The sequence below is a fragment of the Chanodichthys erythropterus genome, chromosome 2, assembly GCF_024489055.1.
Source record: "Chanodichthys erythropterus isolate Z2021 chromosome 2, ASM2448905v1, whole genome shotgun sequence".
In the NCBI taxonomy this organism is placed as follows: Eukaryota; Metazoa; Chordata; class Actinopteri; order Cypriniformes; family Xenocyprididae; genus Chanodichthys; species Chanodichthys erythropterus.
The window spans coordinates 37,764,499-37,788,523 of record NC_090222.1 but is presented as its reverse complement, the minus strand read 5'-3'; the positions used below and the strand labels follow the sequence as shown (position 1 = coordinate 37,788,523).

At 34.6% G+C, this 24,025-nt stretch overlaps 1 protein-coding gene across 1 annotated transcript in view; it reads left to right on the top strand.

Annotated features, from left to right (window-relative positions):
• slc9a1a (solute carrier family 9 member A1a) overlaps positions 1-19,512 on the top strand; it is a 49,335-nt gene extending 29,823 nt beyond the window's left edge. Inside the window, exons 6-12 of the mRNA XM_067411663.1 lie at positions 3,864-3,953; positions 8,339-8,409; positions 9,028-9,204; positions 9,947-10,061; positions 10,166-10,267; positions 10,549-10,630; positions 11,909-19,512. Of these exons, the coding sequence (XP_067267764.1) occupies positions 3,864-3,953; positions 8,339-8,409; positions 9,028-9,204; positions 9,947-10,061; positions 10,166-10,267; positions 10,549-10,630; positions 11,909-12,216 (945 nt within the window). The 3' untranslated portion in view covers positions 12,217-19,512. The remainder of the gene's footprint in view (positions 1-3,863; positions 3,954-8,338; positions 8,410-9,027; positions 9,205-9,946; positions 10,062-10,165; positions 10,268-10,548; positions 10,631-11,908) is intronic.
• The last annotated feature ends 4,513 nt before the right edge of the window (positions 19,513-24,025 follow it).

Genomic DNA, 24,025 nt, shown 5'->3' with positions numbered 1-24,025 from the left:
TCAATGCATGGATAAATTAATGCAATATTGTGTGAAGATGAATGATTACATCTACAGAACCCTAGCACTGATGATTAGGCAAAATATTTGTGGATTTCAGCATAATGAATTTGTCGATGAATTTCTGTGAAATGGATTCAAATATGATCGAATGATTATCTTAAAGGATTAGTTCACTTTGAAATGAAAATTAGCCCAAGCCTTTTCTCACCCTCAAGCTGTTGTAGGTATATATGACTTTCTTCTTTCTGATGAACATAATTACAGAAATATTAATAAATATCCTGATGCATCCAAGCTTTAACGAGCCTAAACGAGAGACTTTCTGCTGATATTTCACGAGTATAAGCAGAACTACTCATCTCTGCGCGTTCCAGACAGGCTGTCAGTCAGTGCAATTACATTGTTGGTGGCAAGGGACTGTGTTTGAGTCTTTAAACCACTCATTCAACTGCACGTTCAAAAACGCTGATTAATTTAAAGAGCGATGTAATGAAACAAGCTGTTGAAATCATTTTAACTTTGAGCACCACTTTATAAGGCTCAGCTGACCAGTAATGTGTCGATGCTAAGGAAGAGATTTCTATCCTTGGACATGACAACCTTTTTTCACGAATTATGTCTCGGCCTAAAGGACAGATGCAGGTAATCGCACGCGCTCAGTCAATCTTGCTCACATTCAATGTCTGTTTAGTGCAAATCTACGGAGCCTCTGTACAAATTACCATAAAGTGTAAAATGAGAAGTACATACCTTACAAAAAAAAAAAAATGCAAATATTACGGTTGCTGCGTTATTTGCAGTCCTCTGCGGTTGGCTCGTAAATAGCGTGGTATTACGATATTGCGGTTATTGCGACAGCCCTAGTGATAGGGTTTAATGAGTATGAGCTGAAGAAAGTGCTTCCATCCACATCCACCCATCATAAATATGTGCTCCAAACAGCTCTGGAAGGGTTAATAAAGGCCTTCTGAAGAGAAACGATGCTTTTGTGTTAAATAAATATCCATATTTTAAGTTAAGTTAAATATCGAGCTTCCCCCAGACTGTATGCCTTCCGTATACAGGTTACGAAGAAGTGTAAACTGGCATCGCGTCAATTACACTTTTTCCATAAGTTTAATAGGGAAGGTGCATGACGTAGAGTAAGCTTTGTGAGCAGCAAGAGTTTTACACTTACACTTTCTGCGTACGTTGAATAAGGAAGGCGGTCTGGCCATATTCGGATTACACCTGGTATTTTAATCCATCTCTTTTGTCCACTTTCAACCACTTCTGTACTGATTTCTTCAAGGGGAGGGTCTATGGGTGGGTAAATGTAAGGGTTTTTCAGATCTTTCAATATAATAGACAAAATATGCTTGTGCAATTTACATATAAATGCGCCCGGAGGCGACAGAAAAACATACAGAGAGCATCAGCTTTCGTTTCTGTTCTGACACCTGAAAGACCTGCGGCTTTTAGTGGCTATTCAACCACAAGTTTACACTACAAAAGCAATCCGGTCGGATGCGTTTTCAGCTACCTCTGGAAGTGGTCGAAAGTGGACAAGCTCGAAACATTTTAGACCCCGTTTACACCTGTATTTAGCGTCGTCCACTTGTGATCCGATCGACCAAAATGCATCTTAATACCAGGTGGAAACAGGGCCAGACTTGTTTATTGAAAAGCCTTACGCCCGATCAGGGTATACTGGGTGGTGGATTATCGAACATTGTATCGTTTATTTGCTTTTGCTGTGAGTGTTTTACACCATTATTCCTTCAGCTGACGGCACTTTGGGAGAGCTGCAGGAGCCCTGAAGGCTTTGAGATATGCATGAGGTGCTGTAAATGGCAGTGGTGAAAGTAACCCTCTTCATTCATGTTTTGAATGATTCATACCGTAACGTGAGTCTTTCTGCGTTTGTGAAAGCAGTGTTATAAAAGAGCAGGACCACCGTAGACTCTGTGTACAGTACACCAAAATGGCCAGATCCAAATCTTAGCATATTTGTTTCTTGGATTTGCTGATGGGGGCTGATGTATCAGAGTTGTTTTAGCATATCTTGAGTGGTTTAGGGTCAATGCATCATCACTCTCCTCAGGTTAATGATGCGAATGGCTTTGCAGCGCTAATCTTCTCACAAGTTTTTGTGGAATATAGTAAATCCCTCACATTTTAATGCCTCACCAAGATGACTCAGCCAGGTGTTAGGTTTCTCTGTGCCACTTTGGAGAATTCATTACAATGGAAGATTCCAGGAAGTTTTCTCTCTATTGTGGAGGCTGCTGGAAGAATGTTGGTCTTCTAGTTTGTGTTCTGGTGTTGAAATCATGTTGGTGTCAGGTTTAAATGGTGTGTCTCTATTCACACATTTAAACAAGGACATAAGGGACGGTCTCAAATTGCGAAGTTTGTGTTACCCTATTTGTGTGTTATGTTCAGGACACACTTCAAAATGTATGACTGCATTAGATTTAATCATAATATCAAACTGAGGCCTTTTTTAAAAGTAAAGACAAAACTTTCTTATGAAATCATAATGAAATAATACTGCATTTACTTTCTTAACTGGATTTTTATTGTTATAATTTTTAAACTGTTATTCAGTTTATCGATGGTAAAAAAAAATGTCTTTGTAAAATGTAAAAAATCTAATGCAGTGAATTAAGTACATTTTTAGGTCATTGGGGTCATTGCCTTTAGGTGCAGACCTGACAATTGTGCTATCCATTTAATTAAAAAAAAAAGAAAAAAGATAATATATATAAATTAATTTTATTTAACATATATATATTTATTTAACATATATATATATATATATATGTTATACCCAAAGTCTTCATACACAACATTTTTTTATATATATATATAATAAATAATAAATAATAAAAAAACCAATAAAATAATAAAAAAATAATTAAATATATATATATATAATTTTTTTTTTTAATTATTTTATTGGTTTTTTATTGTTTCTAATTTTGTTTATATTTGATTTTTTTTTTAATATTTTTTATTTAATATTTGTTTTATATTTATTTTATTTTTTTATTTATATCTTTATTTAATTTCATATTTTTATTTAATTTTATTTTATTTTACTATGCAGTTATATCTATTGCAGTGAGTTTCATCCAGCTTTAGGTGCACTATTTGGGGCCAATGCCTTTTGGGCACAGATCTCGGTTTCTGTTTTGCTTGACAGTTGTGCTTTTATTTTTTTATTTTATTTTATTTTTATTTTTTTTCAATGCAATGCAGTGACTCGTACAATTTTACGTGGACCATTTGGGGCTGCTGCATATGGGTGACGATCTTTTTTTTTTTTTTTCTTGCTGCATAGAGTTTGTGCTTTTCACAGGAAGTGGAAGGTAGAGACAGCTTGCAGTGTCAGATGTGATGGTGCATTTGTTATTGCTGTATGCGGTGTAGCTTGATCTCTGTCAGCATCTGACCTTGAGGAAAAACCCTCAACTGCAATGTAATAAATGCTGCAGCCACAGTCACAGCCACAGCCCTGTCTTTCATTGCTCAGCATAGTATAAAAAAATCATGATATGGACAAGTGAGGACATGCTATGAATTACAGCTCAGGGTTGAAGGACAGGAGGCACCGCCCACTGTGTGTAAATGTAATTGTCATGACTTGCAGTTCTTTCAGTAGTCAGGAGGGTTTGATTTTATTATTTTATTTTTTTGGAATCAGAGAATTATAATTATAAAATCCCTTTCTATTCCTATTTTAATGCCCATATTCTTACACACACACAAACATGTTACACTGCATAGTTTGAATGAATGAAGCTGTATCGTTTGCATTTAAATAGGACCATCTGAAAGCATACATCAGTTTCCCTCCTCTCTCTTTGTGTTGGCAGGGTATGACCATTCGACCTCTGGTGGACCTCCTCGCAGTGAAGAAGAAACAGGAAACAAAGCGATCCATTAATGAGGAGATTCACACACAGGTTTGAGTTTCCTGTTCAGCTTTGTTAGATGAGTTAATTATTAAAATTGACTTATTTTGTTCACTTGTTTGAGTTTGTGTAACATCCAGTCCTACTGAAGGTGTTTGAGTGCCACCTGCTGGTTGTTTGCTGGTACAGTCACAGTTTCATACAGACATGCAGCTTGATATTTTTTTTTTTAGAATTACAGGAATCAGAACATTTTAATACCAAGTGACCAGATGAATTTCACAAAATCTCTCCAGAATATTTTCAGGTCACATTTCACCGTAAAATGGAAAAAAATAAAATAAAATAATATTTTGCATAAAGAAAATAAAGCCCATTTTTAGGACCATTGTGATTTTTCTATGATATGATCTTATGCATGTTTATTATGTGTATGGTTCTGTGTTTACAGAAATAGCAACTTGATTTATATATATATATATATATAAATATTAATATAATATTAATATACACAAACCAAAAATTATTCAGACACTAGATATAATTTTTTTAAAATATATTTTTACTAGTTGGTGAAGGACACTATAGTTCATTAATGAAGTGAGGATAGCAAAATAAAGTAAACTGTGGCATATTATACCCAAAGTCTTCATACACAAAATTTTTTATTAATATAAAACTGCCAGTAGGTGGCGTTAATGTCTAAATGAGTAAGTTATTGAGCCATTCATTTATTCAATTATATTTTGCATAAAGAAAATAAAGCCCATTTTAGGACCACTATGATTGTTTGCATTTTGATATTAATTTTATGAGACTCAAGCACATTCTTTTTACTGTAATGAAGAGAAAAATTTAATTATTAATGCAAATGCAGCAAATGCATAATGCAAAATACATTTTCATTATTATTTATGCTAATTTAAAAGTAAATTGAAGTAAAATATGACTAAAACAGTAATGGTAAATGCATTCATTAGAATCTAAAGAGAAACACCATCAAAAATTATATATATATGTATGTGTATATATTTATGTATGTGTATATATATATGTGTGTGTGTGTGTGTGTGTGTGTGTGTATATATATATATATATATATATATATATATATATATATATATATATATATATATATATATATATATATATATATATATATATATATATATATATATATATATATATATATATTAAATAATCAGGGACGTTTCCTCCGAGTAGGCAAGGGAGGCAGTGCCTCCTCAAAAAAATAGGATGAGAAAATAATCCATATTACATAAAACAACACAAATATTACAAATTATGACATTAAAAAGAGCGCAAGTCTCGCGTATTTCTTAAGGAACACTGCCCAACAGCGACACCCGCAGGTAAAGTTACACAGAGGAGTCATGCCTCCCTTTCCTCTCATAGGAATCCATAGAAAATCATCAGAACCCCGGCGTGCAGTGGGTTTTGTGGGGGGTAATTGAGAATGAATGGGGGAAAGTCACATGAGAGGAGGCAATGTCTCCATCGCGCTATGATTGGATGTAATTGGTTATGATTGGATATGATTGGTTTGTGCGATAAATCCCGCCTCTCGTTGACGTGCGCGTTCCGCGCGTAGGTTTGACTGAACAAATGATGGCGTCAATCGGAAGACTAATCGAAAAGTAAGTAAACAGATCACCTAGTTTGATATCATCGCTTTATGTCACGTCAAAATCAAACTTGAAATGGACTGAAAGCATGATTACTGCGGGGGGTTTTTAGTGCAATCAGCTTGGTGAAATTAAAAATGCAATTCGTGTCTGTGACAGACGGTTTTTACAGAGCATGACTGATCCTAAATATTCTAGGTTGACAATTAAAAAGAAAAACCGCAATAAACAAAATATATTGTTTAAATTATTATTGCCTTTAGTTATTATTTTGGAATGAATGTAGAAATGCTTAAAACACTTGATGCTTGATGAGATTGACTTTGATAAATAGAACATTGCATTGTTAATGTAAAATTACAAAATAGAGTTGTATTTGGTTTCTTTTTTTTTTTTTTTGATGTACTGTAAAGTAATGTTCATTTAACAAGGAAGATTTGTCAACTTTAAGAGTAATGCACATGAATTTACAATGATTCATAAAAATAAAAAAAAAGGTGCCGTCTCATTTCAGAGCACCACTGCACGCCACTGATATATATATATATATATATATATGAGCAATATCACTCTCGTAGCCGTGCGATATGGCTGTATATCAGCACGCTGTGATTCGTAAATTCGTTATGAATGCATAAAGACAGCGTGCTGATATACAACCATATCGCACGGCTACGAGTGTGATATTGCGTTTATACAACAGTTCGACGGCACGAGTGTGTAAATAAATAAGAACAACAACGGAGTGTCTTTAAAACCCTCTTTTGTGCAGCACTACTTCCTTCCGCCACGGATTCAAATCTCAATTTGACAGTTGGACCAAGCCTCCGTTACTAATTCTAAAACGTCACTTCAGAACTAGTAACGAAGGAACATTGAGTCGCTTCATTGAAACACATTGAATTTTCTACAGTATTAGAGAGAGAGAGAGCGCGCGAGAGAGAGAGAGTAGGTTATTACCTGTGTCTGTTATATTGCATTAACGTTACATTCATTCACCAAGTCGATGTCCATAATATTACATCCTTTATACAAGTCCGTTTGAATGTCCGCTGAGGTAAGCGATCTTTGTATTCTTTTTTCAGCTTTGGGAATTTTCCATCCATAACACCACAGCGCTAAAACAACTTCCTTTTGCAAAAGTTCCTTTCAATTTAAAAGTCTCTTATGACTCACTGACTAATTCTCCTGTAAAGTGTTGCCGCCATCTAATGGCGTATTAATGTAATGTTCACTCAATCCATATTACTTAATGGACATATTTATATAAAATAATATTTATTGAACAACATATAAGCACAACTGTACAGTTCAGTCAAACATAAAGCACTAGTAATTAAAAAATAAAAAATAAATAGGTCACCATTTACGCTGTTATGTGGGTTTTACAAATATTTAACGAATGAAAAGGATTTTAAAGAGCTTGTGACAAAACCTTCTAACTCCATTGGATCCTCAAACTGTCAATCAAACTTCATTAATCCGCCTCACCTCCTGAATGAAGTGCGCACGCAGTTTGGACATCTCTGTGTGCAATGCAAGGGTAAAGAAAGATCAGATGTTTGAAAAAAAAAAATTGTAAAGCGTTTTCTTTACTCAAAAAAACATATGTTTATAAAGTTTAATGTTTTACATATTTGAAGCGGAGAAGAGTCTGATATGCCCCGTCTAGTTGTAGTCAATGTGCTATATAAGGATGTAACGTAACGTTTATTATTATCAAATTTAATATAGCACAATTCGACTTGCTCTGGAACAAATAATAGATTAATAAGACCAAAGATTGCCCGTTCTATGTACTCAAATTGAATTATGTCTCGTGTTTAACCACGATAAGAGCCAGCGGCAAATCCCAGAGGCACTGGCCGAGATGAAGCTGTTCTCGGCGGTTACAGAATCACTGAACGGCCGCTGACGCACTCGAGATCGCATCTCCGAAAACGTCAAAACAATTGTAAAATAGGCGCTGTTATTAAATATGAGTCACATATTTCAGGTCGAAACAATTACATTCTCGCCTAAAAAAATATTAAAACTACAGTTCGTGGTACAAGAAGTAGTATTTGTAAAAGTTACGGTTGATTTGATCGGCCGCCATGATGGTCACTTCAAGCGGAGTGATACAAACGGTGAAAAGGCAGTAGGAGTGCTGTTATCACTGAAATATCGCATGGCTATCAGCCAATCAGATTCGAGAACCAGACAGAACTGTTGTGTGTGTGTGTGTGTGTATATATATATATATATATATATATATATATAATATGTGTGTATATATAATATGTGTGTATATATAATATGTGTGTATATATATATATATGTGTGTATATATATATATATATATATATATATATATATATATATATATATATATATATATATATATATATAATATGTGTGTGTGTGTGTGTGTGTGTGTGTGTGTGTTAAATATGAACTTAAATGTTTACATAGTCTCTTTCCTCATGAGTTTAATGTGAATGTTCTTCAGAAAAAGCAGGATGTGGTTTGTATGTAGACATGAGCTTGGATCCACTCCAGAAAACTCAGTACAGAACATTTTGCCCAAAAATTGGCATTTATTCACCACTTATAAAACTGATTGTTGCTATGGAAACACCCATTTGCATGAGCATCTCATCATCTTTAATGCTTTGAGTGACTGGCAGAAATCACTCTGCTGTCCACTTTATTGCTCACTGTCAACATCATAATCAGCTGTAGCTTTATTATGGCCAGACATTGTCGTTTGTGTTAATAGCGAGTACATTTTCGATTTGTTGTCTTTAGTTTTTGGACCATCTGCTAACTGGCATTGAGGATATCTGCGGGCATTATGGACATCATCACTGGAAGGACAAGTATGTATAAAAACGAAAAAGTCAAATTTTGTGATTGTCTAAATTGAAATCATAATGACTCCTACGTCTGGTTTAGATGATTGATGAAGAATGTAGATGTGATCTGTGTTTGAATGGGTGGCGTCGGTGATGTTTGGCCATTGAAATCAGACATGATTTTAGTTTATCTGGTTGAGGTCACATTCTTTTTAATCCTTATATGCTTTGCTGCTGCTGCTGCTGCTGCTGCTGTTGTTGCAGCAGAGAAAGTGAGTTTTAGGATTAAATTTAGGATCAGAGAAGTAGTTTGGTCCATTTAATGCAGTGTTACAAAAGCATGCTTGATGTCAAGAGTTTCAAATTGTTCTTATGAACCACACATCATCTTGGTGTATATACATATATTTATTATAAATAAATATATTTTTTATAGTTAGTATTTAATGTATTTATATAAAGTATTTAAAGGTGTGTGTGCCCGTCTCAACAGTACCACATTAATTTCAGACACAGCTTTAGTGTTTCCTCTGCCACTGATGATGCTGAAGGCAGGGGTTTGTTATCTGGACTTCTGCAGAAAATAAAAATAACCCTCTAGCGATCATTTCAGAAGCTTCACAATTTCCTTCTCATTTCCAGACTGAACCGGTTCAATAAGAAGTACGTGAAGAAGTGCCTGATAGCGGGTGAGCGCTCCAGAGAACCTCAGCTGATCGCCTTCTACCACAAGATGGAGATGAAGCAGGCCATCGAGCTGGTGGAGAGTGGCGGTGGATCCAAGCTTCCTTCTGCCATGCCGTCCACCGTCTCCATGCAGTGAGTGCCCACCTGACCTTCATCAGCATTTGATTCAGAATTTATGGAATTGTGTAAAATGCATATAGAAAGTGTGGAATGTGCTTTGATTTTATAGAATGATTTAGCATGTTTCAGAGAATTCTCATAGAATGAAAGGAGAATGTGTTGAATTAATAATATGCATGCTTTAGAGCAGGGATGGGCAACTCCGGTCCTGGAGGGCCAGTGTCGTGCAGAGTTTATCTCCATCCCTGATGATAACTCACTTGCCTATAACTTTCTAATCCTAAAGACCTTGATTAGCTGGTTCAGGTGTGTTTGATTAGGGTTGGAGCTAAACTCTGCTGGGCAGTGGCCCTCCAGGACTGAAGTTGTCCATCCCTGCTTTAGAGTATGTGCGGAATGCATGCAATATATGGGATGGAATGTATGGAATGTGAAAGAATTGATATAAAGGATTGCACAGAGAATGTGTGGAATGTGTGGAATCTCTTAGGGATTTATAGAATGGATGGAGAATGTGTGGAATTTTGGCCCAAAGTGATATCCGGATGGGATATTTGTTTTTTAATGTCCCACAAGTTCAAATAACCATCAAAATATGAGGAAAAGATTGTATATATTTTTAAAAATATATATATTTTAAGTACAAAAAAAAAAAATGCTAAACTTTATTTATCTGTCAAAATTATTTGAAAAATAAAAACTACAGGTATTATTTTACTATGCAAAAATTAATTTTTCACTTTTTTTTTTCTAGGAACATCCATCCCAAGAAGACTCCTCATGAACGAGCGCTGCCGCAGCTCTCCAAGGCCCGTGAGGAAGAGATCAGGAAGATCCTGCGCACAAACCTGCAGAAGACCCGCCAGAGAGTGAGCGTCAGCACTTCACTGCAGATCCTCACACAAGGCTTTTTGCATTTAATTCATTCATTAGATTAACTTGGATCAAACTAGATTTTCTTCTGTATTTTCAGCTGCGCTCGTACAACAGACACACACTGGTGGTGGACCCGTATGAGGACGGCTGGAACGACATCCTTATCAAACGGAAGAAAATGATAGAGCTGGAAAAGAAGGTTTGACGTTAATGATAGATTCATCATTGGATATGATGAGATTATCAGTGTTAGCTGATTAGAGAAGTTGTGTCGTTTCCAAAATCTATCGATAGCCTTATTCATTCATTCTATTTTAGGTAAAAATTATTCAATTTCAGCAATTTTGTGCATCTCAATTAATTGTTATACTCTATATATGTATACTGGCAGTCTATAAGTTAAGAGCCATTGATAGCTGGACTGTGCTTTATAAATCTCAATAGATGTCACCGTTGAAGGTTCCCTCTCTCTACTTTCAGATATCACAGATGAACAATTACCTGACGGTTCCAGCTCCGCCTCCTGATTCACCCACCATCGCTCGAGCTCGACTGTCTTCAGGTGAGGCGAACGTTTACTCTGCCGAATCACAGATTTATGATTTTATGCTCCTGTTGTGTCACTGAAATCTCTCTTTTGCTCTGAGTGGGTTCAGCTCCAGGTCTTTCCTCTCGACAATCATTCAGGCTCCAGTTGTTGCGCAGCGCCCCCTATTGACTAATCATATGCATAAATCTTTATGTTCAACACTTGAGCCATATTCCTTACAAATATCTACCAAGTTAGCATTATAGTAAAATTGTGGTAAATGGATATTAATCACCATTGTCATCATAAAAGAAATAAAACATGGCAAAAAGAATCTGAAAGCTTCATACACTATTTGATTACTATGGTTTACATTAGTAAAAATAACTGTAGTACTTTGGCATAAACTATATTAGCAATGGTGCACTTTTGTAAGGGATATCAGATGTTTTAAGAGCAATTATGGGCCATAGAAGTCAAGAAATGGATCATATTGCAGTAATTAGAGAACCATCTTGAATCCCTTATTATAGTAAATCATTTATTTTATTAGTAAATTGCATAAATTAACTGTGCACTGTAACAAAACATTTTCTTATTCAGTATTTTTGACTTATTTTCCAGTAAAATCACTTGAATTTAGTTAAAAAATATATCTTAGACTATTTTTTAGATTGTTAATTGATAAATATTGATATTTTTTTCTTGTTTTAAGCATAAAGTTGTCTTGTTTTAAGCATTTGTCATAAAATTGTTAGATTTTTGCTTCCAACAAGAAAAAACACTATATGCCAATGAGGCAAAAATATTTATAATCCTTTGCAAATTATATAATTAATTCTACTTATGTTTTTTTAAGTACATGTATCTTTATGTAAAAGTGCTATTTTACTATTATTTATATACTAATAATATATTTTATATCTATAATATATTTTGAATTAGGTTTTAAATTTGAGTACAATTGTTATACAGTACGGCTTGTAATTTGTATTCTTTATATATTTATTTATTTATATATTTATATATATTAGCTTTTTATTTCAATTTTAGTTTTAGTTATTTTAGTATTTCATCTTAACCTTACATTATTTCAGTTACTTGCAAGACAAAATTTCTAATATTCAATACATTTAGATGAAGTTTTTCATCTAATAATTATATTTTACTTTATATCAGCTTTGTTCCAGTTAATGAAGATGATTTTAATAGCTCTAGTTTTAGTTGAAAATAATAACACTGGAGTAAAATACTGAGATTAAGAGTAAAATGAAAGATTTTCTGACGGATTTCCACTCTTCCCTCACACAGACCCTCAAGCGTGGGGCATCAAGGCCACCACAGATAGCATCCCCACCATTAAAGTGGACCTCGCCTCACCCCAGAGCCCAGAGTCCGTCAACATGGTGGACGAGTTCGGCAAAAAAGGAAGCCAGCCCAAAGAGGGCACGGAGGAGGGCGGCCTGGTGATGAAAGCACCCCCTGCAGCGAAGCAGAGAAAGGACAAAACAGCTGACGAGGACGACGACAGGGAGCCGCAGCAACGGCTCATGCGCTGTCTGAGTGATCCGGGCCCCGCTGCCGACGAGGAAGACGAGGATGAGCCCTTCCTCCCCTGAGAGAGCAGACGAGGATGAACGAGCCCGGGCCGTCTCCTCTCAGACTGTATCTGCGGTCCTTAACTACTGTAACATGGAGGACAGATTTATATTCTATAGGAAGCCAAAACGAGAACGTCAGAAAAACCAGACTGTTGATGAACTAAAATAAAGAAAATGAAAGGGAGCCATCAAAAAAAAAAAAAAAATAGAAAAGCCATTTATTATTTTCTTTTGCTTGTCATTTGTTCTTTTCATTTTAAGCCTAAAGGCTTGTTCACACCAAGCACAATATTTATAATAATAATAATAATAAAACGTTAAAGAAAAATCATTCTAAATGTAAAAAAATAGCAGATTCCACAACAATTGTAACAATAACGACATCGTTTCAATCAGAATGAGTTTGATGAATGATAAAAATATTGAGCCAATCAGAATCCACCCATTTTTAAAGTGCTCGAGCATTTATTATTATTAAAAAATATATTTTATTGAATTATTACATACTATTAATAAATACTGTTAAATTTAAAGCGTATTTAATAATCATAATATATTGCATTATAATACAATATATGTTATAGATGTATTAATAGAATTGTTGTTGTTGTTAATTACTTTTGCTTTCAAACACTAAACCAATTGAGCTTTTATTTTGGCAGAAAGGTCGCAGGGAAACTTTAACACTTCTTTGTTGACAACAGATTTATAAACGATTCTCATTATGAATCTGAGAAGATGGTTAGCGCACGTTACATTCCCAAATGCAAATTATAAGCGACTAAAACACACACAGCACTTGCAGAGTAACATTTACTGTGAATCGAAACTGAAAATGAACACAGTGCTGTGCTTTACTCTGAAACATGCAGACTATATATTTATATAATACATCTGAACTGTTGCGACTTTAAGCCATATCACATTCTTCCAACTATGTGTTGTCAAAATTCATAAAGTTTCTGGGCAACTGGGTGATAACACCATTTCGACAACAATTTTTACTTGCATTTGGCGTTTTGAACCGTGGCTAATATGCTAATAGTGTCCTGCAGATGGCGCCTTGAGCTCTAAAATGAAATAAATGTATTACAAAATGTGTCATTTTGCAGTTTATTTAGGCCATTTTAGGCCATTTTGCAATTTCAGTCATCACACAGTAACCCCGCCCCCAACCCAAACATTTTTTTCACCAATGCTTGAAAATAAGGAAATGCAGAAAAACACATTTCAGTATAGTTATCCTTACAGATATTGTTCTTGGTGTGAATAGGCTTTAACACCGTGTCCTTAACGGGCATGACGCGATTCAAAGGTTTTAATCTCAACTAGCGATGAGTGGAAGAACATTTTGTTATTCAGCGCCAGTGAAATCTCATTGGTCCTTGAACACATGTCAGTCAGCTAGTAAATGTTGCCGCTCCAGCATTTACTGTGGAATAACAATATTCCGCACGAGGGAACAGATCTATGCATTTCCAAACGCTCGCACTGTTCAGTCTCACTCTATATTCAGGTGAAACGCTTCTGTTGTTGTTTTCAGAGCATTGATGCGTTCGTGTTCGTTCACATAAATTGGCTTTATCTGTTTTTGTGACGCGGGTATCATTAGTTATGTTTTACCTCCAGTGGATTTAGACTCGTTTATCAGGAGCAATATGAAACCGGTCACATTATGGCCTTTCTTATATTTATCAGCCAGATGGTGCATATTTACTCTGGCTAATTATTTTGTCGACACGCTAACCACACGTGGAGGACCATTCAGGTCACGCTCTGATTGCAGTGCACATGACAAACCTGAGAATGAAGTAGAGACGCGTGGAGATTGCACAAAGAGATTTACATATGTAAAGACTTGATTTTTCACCAAAAAGTTGCGATTGTGTTTCCTGTTTTGTTTTCTTTGCATATACTTTATATAATATCAAAACATTTTCATCTAGTAATCTTTTATTCCCTTTAAATGCACTCAAGCGCTTTGGTGACTGGTGAAAAAGATCTGGACCATCTTGTCAGCAAACCTTGATTTAAAGGAAGAGTTCATGCAAAAGTGATTGTCATTATTTGCTCACCCTCATTTCATAACACATGGATATAGAATGTTTTTATTTTGATTCTTCACGCAATTTTTTTCCATAAAAGTTCTTAGTGACCTCATCTGTCGATCTCTGAAAAAGTACAAAAGTATCATAAGAGTCATTCGTATGACTTTCTTCTGAGGTCATCGGAAGCCTGTTTTGAAATTGAGAGCGCAAGTCATAATTATAAGATGAAAAGTAGAAATTATGACATACTAAGTTATAAGTATGAGATAAAAAGTGGACAAAATTTGAAATTGAGATAAAAAGTCATAATGACAAGTAAAAATTGACAAAAAGTCAAAACTGACACATAATTCATAATTATGAGATAACAAGGCTAAATTATGATAATAAGCCAGAATTATGATATAAAAAGTTGGAAATTGACAAAGTCAAAGTTATGATGTACCAAGTCATAATTGTGGAATAAAAAGCCCAAATTATGAGATAAAAAGTCATAATTAGATAAAAAAGCAAAATTACAACACTCGAAGCCACAATTATGATATAAAAATATAAATTCTGAGAAAAGTAGAAATTGAGATTATGAAAAATGTGAAATTGAGATAAAAAGGCGAAATTATAACACTCAAAGCCACAATTATGATATAAATTAAATTATGAGATAAAAAGTCAAAATTAGATAAAAAGGGCAAAATTACGATATTCTAAGCCACAATTATGATATAAAAAGAGGAAATTGACAGGGTCAAATTTATGATATACCAAGTCAGTTGTGAGAATTTAAAATTATGATAAGTAGAAAGACAATTTTAAATTGAGATTAAAAAAAATCATGTGACAGTCAAAATTGACAACTCATAATTATGAGATAACAAGGCAAAATTATGATACTAAGCCAGAATTATGAGATAAAAAGTGGAAATTGACAAAAAATTTGAAATTATGAGATTAAAAAGTCATAATTGGATAAAAGGCAAAATTAAGACACAATTATGATTATAAAAAGATCAATTATGAGATAAAGTCATATGATAAAAAGTGGAAATTGACAAAACAATTTAAAGTATGAGATAAAAAGTCAATTAGATTTTTTTAAAGGCAAAATTACAACACTCATAATTATGAGATAACAAGGCAAAATTATGATACTAAGCCAGAATTAGGAGAAAAAAAGTGGAAATTGACAAAACTGTGAAATTATGAGATTAAAAAGTCATAATTAGATAAAAGGCAAAATTAAGCCATGTTTATGATATAAAAAGTGAAATGTACCAAGTCATTTGTGAGAAGTCAAAATTATGACAAATATTTGAATTATGAGATAAAAAGGCAAAATTATGACACTAAGGCACAATTATGATATAAAACATGGAAATTGACAAAAAGTCAAAGTTTTCACATATTAAGTAATAATTGTGAGATAAAGCCACAATTATGAGATAAAAAGTCATAATTATGATAAGTAAATTATGTAAATTAAGGAAAAAGAAATTATGACAAAGTCAAGTGACAAGTTATAATTGTGAGATAAAAAAAAAAAAAGTAGATTGTATGGCATAAATGTTTTTTTATATTGTAATTTTGACTATGACTATGAATTTTACATTTTCATTACATTCCATATTTATCTTTTGTCTGTCATAATTAGGATTTACTGAATCATGATTTTTTTTTTTTTTTCTCATGACCTTCCATTGCTAAGCTGCCTAAATGGAAACATATTTGTAATGTTTGCATGAATTAGTTCGACACTTTCCCGAATCTTCTCCTGCAGCTCTGCCTTCAACACATATATCACTGCCAGTGTAGTGGAAAGATGGGTTGGGAAATGTTGATTCATGAAGTGTTGCGTGATGACCCTCAAACAGTGTGATTGTATCCTGAAAGATCTATGCAGAGCTCTTGCTGTACGTTGAATTATTCCCTTTAAAACCTTTGCACCACGAGTATCAAAACACTGTCCTTTGATTCTCCTCCGCAACCCCAGCAGATCCTGCTCTGTAGGTGCAATGCATATTAAAAAGAATCAATTATATATCAAATTCAGAAACTCTTTTGCATGCACAGAGAGTAGATTAGTCTTATTTTAATCTAAGATGTGGTGAAATCATATCTATATATTTTATGCGAACTCTAAAGGTCCATATATATATATATATATGTGTCTATTATTCTACTATTAGAATGCTAACTGACCAATTATTTTCCCATTATTTCCTGAGCTTCTTTTGCCTTTAAAAAAGAGAGGATGTCCTCTCTTCTGACTTTCTGGTGGACGCGCTCATCAGATACGCCTTCGGTAAAGTTTCATGCGCTCGACTGGAAGGGTTCCTGCTTGCTTTGGGTGTTTAGTCAGACATGCTGCTCACGGGATTGTGCTTCACCTGATTGCGCTCGTTCATGTCTCACCTGCGCTGTTGTGCTTGACCAATGTTTCACAGCCGTCATTATTCGATGCAAATCACCTTGATGTTGGGTTTTGATGTACAACATGGACTGCAGTATTCACATGAATGACCATCTCTAATAAAGATGAGATGGAGAAACATTTAAAGGAATATTACAGCCACAAATGAAAATTCTGTCATTGTTTAATTAACTTTATTTTGTATTAACCTGTTTTGAAAAAAAAACAAAAAACAAAAACAAGAATATGGGTTATTTTAGATATACACTGCCCGGCCCCCCAAAAAAGTGGTTGTTTGAACTTGGTCTATGACTGGATCATTATTGCAGTGATTATTATGTTTCTAGCATGATATATGTTTGGGAACCCAATTTAACCCTAATTGATGGAGAGTGTAGCTTTTCATTTCTTAAACAACCATCATGGCCATATTCCAGGATGACAATGTCCAGATTCATCAGGCTCAAATTGTGAAAGAATGGTTGTGAGGGAGCATGAAGAATCATTTTCACACATGAATTGGTTACTTAAATTCATTGAAAGCCTTTGGGATGTGCTGGAGGAGACTTTACAGAGTGAAAAGCTACACACTCCAACTATTGGGGTTAAAAGAACTGCTGCCAAACAGACGTTTTACTGTCAGTTTAGGTGTCCATTCATCCTCTGTGGCTCACGTCACCTGTGGTGTACCTCAGGGATCGATTTTAGTACCATTATTATTTTAATGATATATATATATGCACCCTCTGGGATTAATTGAGTAAATTTGGGGTGTCGTACCACTGCTATGTGGACGGCACAACTTTATATACGTACAATATCAAATTGTGGCTCACAAATAACTTAAAGACGATAAAACCGAAATAATTCCGTTTGGGCCGATAAAGGCACCCTTACTCCATATCTTACTTCTGATGTTAAAGATGTAGGATTTCACCGAGATAATAGTCTTAAATTAGACAAATCAGTTTTTTTGGCCTGGAATTGTAGTTGTATTATTAATTAAAGTTTTATTATAGTTAATATTTTTTTATAGTTTTTATATTTTCAATTTTGAAGTTTTAGTAATTTTGAAGTTAGTAAGTACTTTTTTCGTTTTTTTTTTAATTTATTAATATTAATTTCTATTTTAGTTATAGTTATTTTAATACATCAAGTTTAAATTAAAATGAGAATTGTTTTAAGCAACTTTTTTTATGTTTTTAGTTTGAACGACATGAGGGTGATTTAAATAATGATAGAATTTACATTTTATTTGCGTGAAATATTCCTTTGAACTTTATTTTTCTTTGACATGAAGCTGAATGCCAATGAAGAGTTTGTCTGTGTCTGTGTATTTAATACGTGTGCTAGCTTGCATATATTTTCTACATTTTGTTTATTTGTTTTTATTTTTTATAGCTTGGCACTGATTATTTTGGCCAAGCTGATTGAATATTAAGCCTTTTGTTGTGTAATTTTCTACTCATATTCACCATAAAGCCTTTTGATACAAGCATCACGTACTTGATGTTCAGTTCACGATGGATTACTTTGCATAATTTTGCCTTCTGTTGTCAGAGTTTATTACAGTTTTATCATGAAGCATATGGACGATTCTGTGTGTTTACATTATTTTGTCTTTTTTTTTGTGTGTGCATGCTGTAACTTTGCTGTTCATGTGTATGTGATCATGCAGATTCAGACGTGATCTACGCCTCATGCTGTTTATGGTTATTTACGGTTTCAGGCGGTTTGATTATTCATAGCCACTGATGCTTATCGTTTTCCTTCAGACACTTTAATGGCCTGCGCTTATTTTTATGTTATTTGTGACGCCGGGAAGCAACTCAAATGCAGACTAATGTACAAGACTGATCAAACCTGTTGTTCTCTGAAATGAGTGTGATCATGTTAATTTGTCTGTACACATGAAGTCACTTTCACATGATTTTAAATGTCTTATCTCATTATTTCAGTCTTGTTTGGTGCCGTTGAAATGACTGTAATCTTGATCTTTTGCTTTAATTTTAGTGGAGATGTTGTTGTATCGAATTATGGATAATCCTGATGAATATATGACTGAACTGTAACTGCACTCAAACATGCTTACTGTTCTTAAACTCTAAATGAAATGACTTTATAAAACCATTTACTGAAATGTGCATGAATTATGTGCTGTTATTTATTTTACCAAAAGACACCAAATACAAGGCAACGGAACAATCTGTTAATTTGTGGTGAGAAGATCTTGCTAATGTAATCTCGAGCTTTCATCTTCAAAACTTTATTTTCCTGTTTCTAAACAGATATAACCTTTCCTCATTAAATTTAATAGGACGTTTGAAGCACTTTAATGTGAACAGAACCTTTCAAACATGATCATTTCAAAATTATAGCAATAATTAAGCCATACATTAAATGATTTACTGTGGTAAATCATGGTGGTGTAAAGGTCATGTAAAATTAGAGGCTGATTTGAAATGTGTTTTATATGGGCCAACCTGTAGGATTTGTAACCAGGTAAACTCATTATTTACTGCACACGGAGTCTGAAGTTTCTGATGTCTTTAACATCAGCTGTGTTTGTCTGCTGTGTTTGTCACATAATCTGTAAATGTACTGTCTCCTGTTTTGATTGGGCTCATTCATTGTCATTTGATAAAGTGCATCAAAATGTATATTTTATATACAAGAAAACAAATATATATCAAAGTATATGATTTGAGGTATAATCTGCGATGTCAAAGTTTTTCAGGTGTAGCACTACATGGATTCACTGTATTTGTCAAGTCGTCTACAGCTTTACCATTTTGCTCTTGCATTCTGGGAACTAACATTTATGGTAATCAAAGATACACAAATAAAGGTTTCATTTGCTAAAAGCATCAGCTTTCTCTTTCATTTGAATGCTGCATCTGAAATCAAAATAATGAATTGGTTTGAGTAGGTCAAACTCAAATGAAACAAATTAGTTCAATCAGATGAACTTTATGAGTATTTAGAACTTCCTTTTTCATTTGAGTTCATGAAACTGACACATTTTAAGTAATCTGAATTGTTTCATTGTTTTGAGTTTTATGAACTTTGTGTCTTTTAATTTAAACAAACTTAAATTTACTTGAAACTGAGCTGGGATTTCTATTTCCCTGCATATTGCCATGACACTCGAAAGGGAGAATAAATGCTAAAATTAAGTTTTATATGTTTTTTTGTGTAAAAATAATGTTGTGTGTAATATATATATATAACATGATCATTTTAAGTTTAATATACGCATTAACTCCAAAATTTCAAGTTAAGAGCAATTAAAATGCATGAGTACAAAATTGAAATCTGACAGTTCTCCTTACTTAAACTATGAATTTCCTAACTTAAAAAAAAATTATGTAACTGATTACCTCAAATGTTTTGAGTTTTGCCAACTTATTCAGGTTTATAGTGTACTGTGAATTCAGACACACTTCTTTTGTCACAGGCTGTGTCCGAAATCACATACTCTCTTGAGTACTTTATTTTTTCAAGTAATTACTTATTCAAATACAATTATATAATCCACTTACTACTAATGTTTACTCCTTTGCTCCTTTAAAGTCATGTAATGCTTCATTCTGCCATAATTGACAATCTGCGCACAAAGGCTGCTTGATGAACAATGCAGCGTAAGTGACGCCTAACCGGCTTGAATGTCCATTATGAATCGTCCGGGTGACTACAGGGCATTAATTGAGTCTGAAAGTTCTCAGATTATTGAAAACAATCAAGGAAATCACAGACATTTGTTTCAAACTATAAATAGATTGTCAAGTTAATGCTTTTGTCACTCTGCCTGCTTCTCAACAGTTATGTAATTCCTTTCGTCACTTTTTTAACTCTAAAAGTGGCGATGTTCATTAACAAATATCTGTTACACCTGCTTCCTCTGCTTCACTATCTTATCCCTCTGGTTTTTCTGGTACTTCTCTCATTAATTTCTCATAGCTTGTTTTGGAAGTATCAAATATGAAATCCACCATTTGCTCGCTTGATCCTATTCCCATAAGTTTATTTAAATCTTGCTTTGATGTTTTGTGCCCTTCTGTCCTCAGTATCATAAATGATTCATTGCATTAAAAATTGCAGCTGTAACTCCTGGGCCAAAAAAAGAAAGAAAATGCTTTGACAATTTCCACCCCATTTCAAATCTTCTGTTTTTGGCAAAACTACTAGAACACATTGTTGCCTCTCACTTGTATACAGTTAATAATCTCTTTGAACCCCTTCAGTCAGGTTTTCATAAATTTCACAGTACTGAAACATCTCTGGTCAGTGTTGCCAATGACTTATTGATGGCTTCTGATTCTGGCACTATTTCCATTCTCATCCCTCTTGATCTCAGAGCTGCTTTTGATTATGTTTATCATAGTCTTTTACTCACCTGCCTTGAAAGTGCTTTTGGTGTTTCGGGGACAGCTTTAAACTGGTTTAAATCCATTATACTGACCAATCCCAGTTCATTTCCTTGTGTGGTTACAGGTCTGAGATCAGTTTGATATTCACTGGTGTTCCTCAGGGCTCCGTTTTAGGCCCTTTACTATTTCATATTCATATGTCACCACTTGGGCATCTGTTGTGATGATACTCAAATCTATATACAAACCCGATTCCAAAAAAAGTTGGGACACTGTAAAAATTGTGAATAAAAAAGAAATGCAATAATTTACAAAGCTCATAAATTTATATTTTGTTCACAATAGAATATAGATAACATATCAAATGTTGAAAGTGAGACATTTTGAAATGTCATGCCAAATATTGGCTCATTTTGGATTTCATGAGAGCTACACATTCCAAAAAAGTTGGGACAGGTAGCAATAAGAGGCCGGAAAAGTTAAATGTACATATAAGGAACAGCTGGAGGACCAATTTGCAACTTATTAGGTCAATTGGCAACATGATTGGGTATAAAAAGAGCCTCTCAGAGTGGCAGTGTCTCTCAGAAGTCAAGATGGGCAGAGGATCACCAATTCCCTCAATGCTGCGGCGAAAAATAGTGGAGCAATATCAGAAAGGAGTTTCTCAGAGAAAAACTGCAAAGAGTTCGAAGTTATCATCATCTACAGTGCATAATATCATCCAAAGATTCAGAGATTCTGGAACAATCTCTGTGCGTAAGGGTCAAGGCCGGAAAACCATACTGGATGCCCTTGATCTTCGGGCCCTTAGACGGCACTGCATCACATACAGGAATGCTACTGTAATGGAAATCACAACATGGGCTCAGGAATACTTCCAGAAAACATTGTCGTGAACACAATCCACCGTGCCATTCGCCGTGGACTGTGGCAAAGTGGAAAACTGTTCTGTGGTCAGACGAATCAAAATTTGAAGTTCTTTTTGGAAAACTGGGACGCCATGTCATCCGGACTAAAGAGGACAAGGACAACCCAAGTTGTTATCAGCGCTCAGTTCAGAAGCCTGCATCTCTGATGGTATGGGGTTGCATGAGTGCGTGTGGCATGGGCAGCTTACACATCTGGAAAGGCACCATCAATGCTGAAAGGTATATCCAAGTTCTAGAACAACATATGCTCCCATCCAGATGTCGTCTCTTTCAGGGAAGACCTTGCATTTTCCAACATGACAATGCCAGACCACATACTGCATCAATTACAACATCATGGCTGCGTAGAAGAAGGATCCGGGTACTGAAATGGCCAGCCTGCAGTCCAGATCTTTCACCCATAGAAAACATTTGGCACATCATAAAGAGGAAGATGCGACAAAGAAGACCTAAGACAGTTGAGCAACTAGAAGCCTGTATTAGACAAGAATGGAACAACATTCCTATTCCTAAACTTGAGCAACGTGTCTCCTCAGTCCCCAGACGTTTGCAGACTGTTATAAAAAGAAGAGGGGATGCCACACAGTGGTAAACATGGCCTTGTCCAAACAATAAAATATTGAAATTTGAAACTTCCAAATCATTGCATTCTGTTTTTATTCACAATTTGTACTGTGTCCCAACTTTTTTGGACTCAGGTTTGTACACTGAAAATCTGGATGTTTGTGTCATTTCTGATTATGTTTCTGAGATCAAGATGTGGATGAATATCAAATTTCTGTTTGAACAGTAGTAAAAAAAAAAAAAAAAAAAAAAAAAAGCTGTTAAGCCAGGCTTACATTTGATCCTATGTCTGATTATGTCCTATGTTAAATTTTGTTGTGTCTTGGATTGATTACTGTAAGGCCCTTTTGCCAGAGTACCTCAACCTACACTTAACAAGTTGCAGCGTGTACAAATTGGCTGCCAGGATCCTGACTGGCACCAGAGCATGCGATCACATCGCTCCTATTTTGGAGTACTTGCGCTGGCTCCCGGTTAGGTTTCGTGTTGATTTTAAAATCATGACGCATATAAAACATAGTCTGGTTCCACATTATTATTTATTAGTGACTAACTCCTTGCATCCCAAATCATAGACTTCTCTCTTCAGAATCTAATCTGTTGGCTGTTACTCAAACCCATGAAAATCTGTGGCTGACAGGTCTTTTTCTTCTTATGCTCCTATTCTTTGAACTTAGGGAATCTCAGACATTTGAGATCAACTTAAAACATATTTTTAGACTATAGTGTATGCTTGCTAATTGTTGGTTTTTATTATTTTGCTCATTGTTTTATGAATTTATCTTGTCTACAGCACTTTGAGAAACTGCTTTTAAAGGCGCTATATAAAATAAAGTTTGTCACTTCATGATTGCTACACAGTAAAATCCCCAGAGTTAAATCTACTCTGCTCAGAATACATATGGTCCCTCTCTAAATAGTGTTAAAGTAACACTGAAGCAGAGTTAAAGTTAATGAGATAATTAAGCAATTAATAAGGCTGAATTGACTGTGACTGAAGTCAGTTGTAGTTCTTGTTTCTCTTTTTTTCAGTGATTCTGCTTGTTAACAGCAGGTGTTCATCACTAATGCACAATCATCACTTAATTAATTGCTTAATTATCTCATTAACTTTAACTTTGCTTTAGTGTTATTTTAACACTATTTAGAGAGGGACCATATGTACTCTAAGCAGAGCTGATTTAACTCTGTACATTCATACCATGTTCTATATGGTATGAATGTAATCTGGTCGTATAACATTCACCATTTTGTTATTATCAGGTGACCCACCAGAGTCAGTTGTGCCACTTCACTGTCATTCACAAATCCTCTCCTGTGGCCTCATAGGATAGAAAATGTCCATCGAATGCACAGTTCAGAATCTCGCCGGAAGTAGTAGATCATCTGGCTACTTTTACCTACTCCGTCCTTTATGAGTACTGTGAATTCTGACACTTCTTTTGTCACACACTGTTTTTCGCCTACTATATAGTAAGGAAGTATAGGATTTCGGATGCAGCCTAA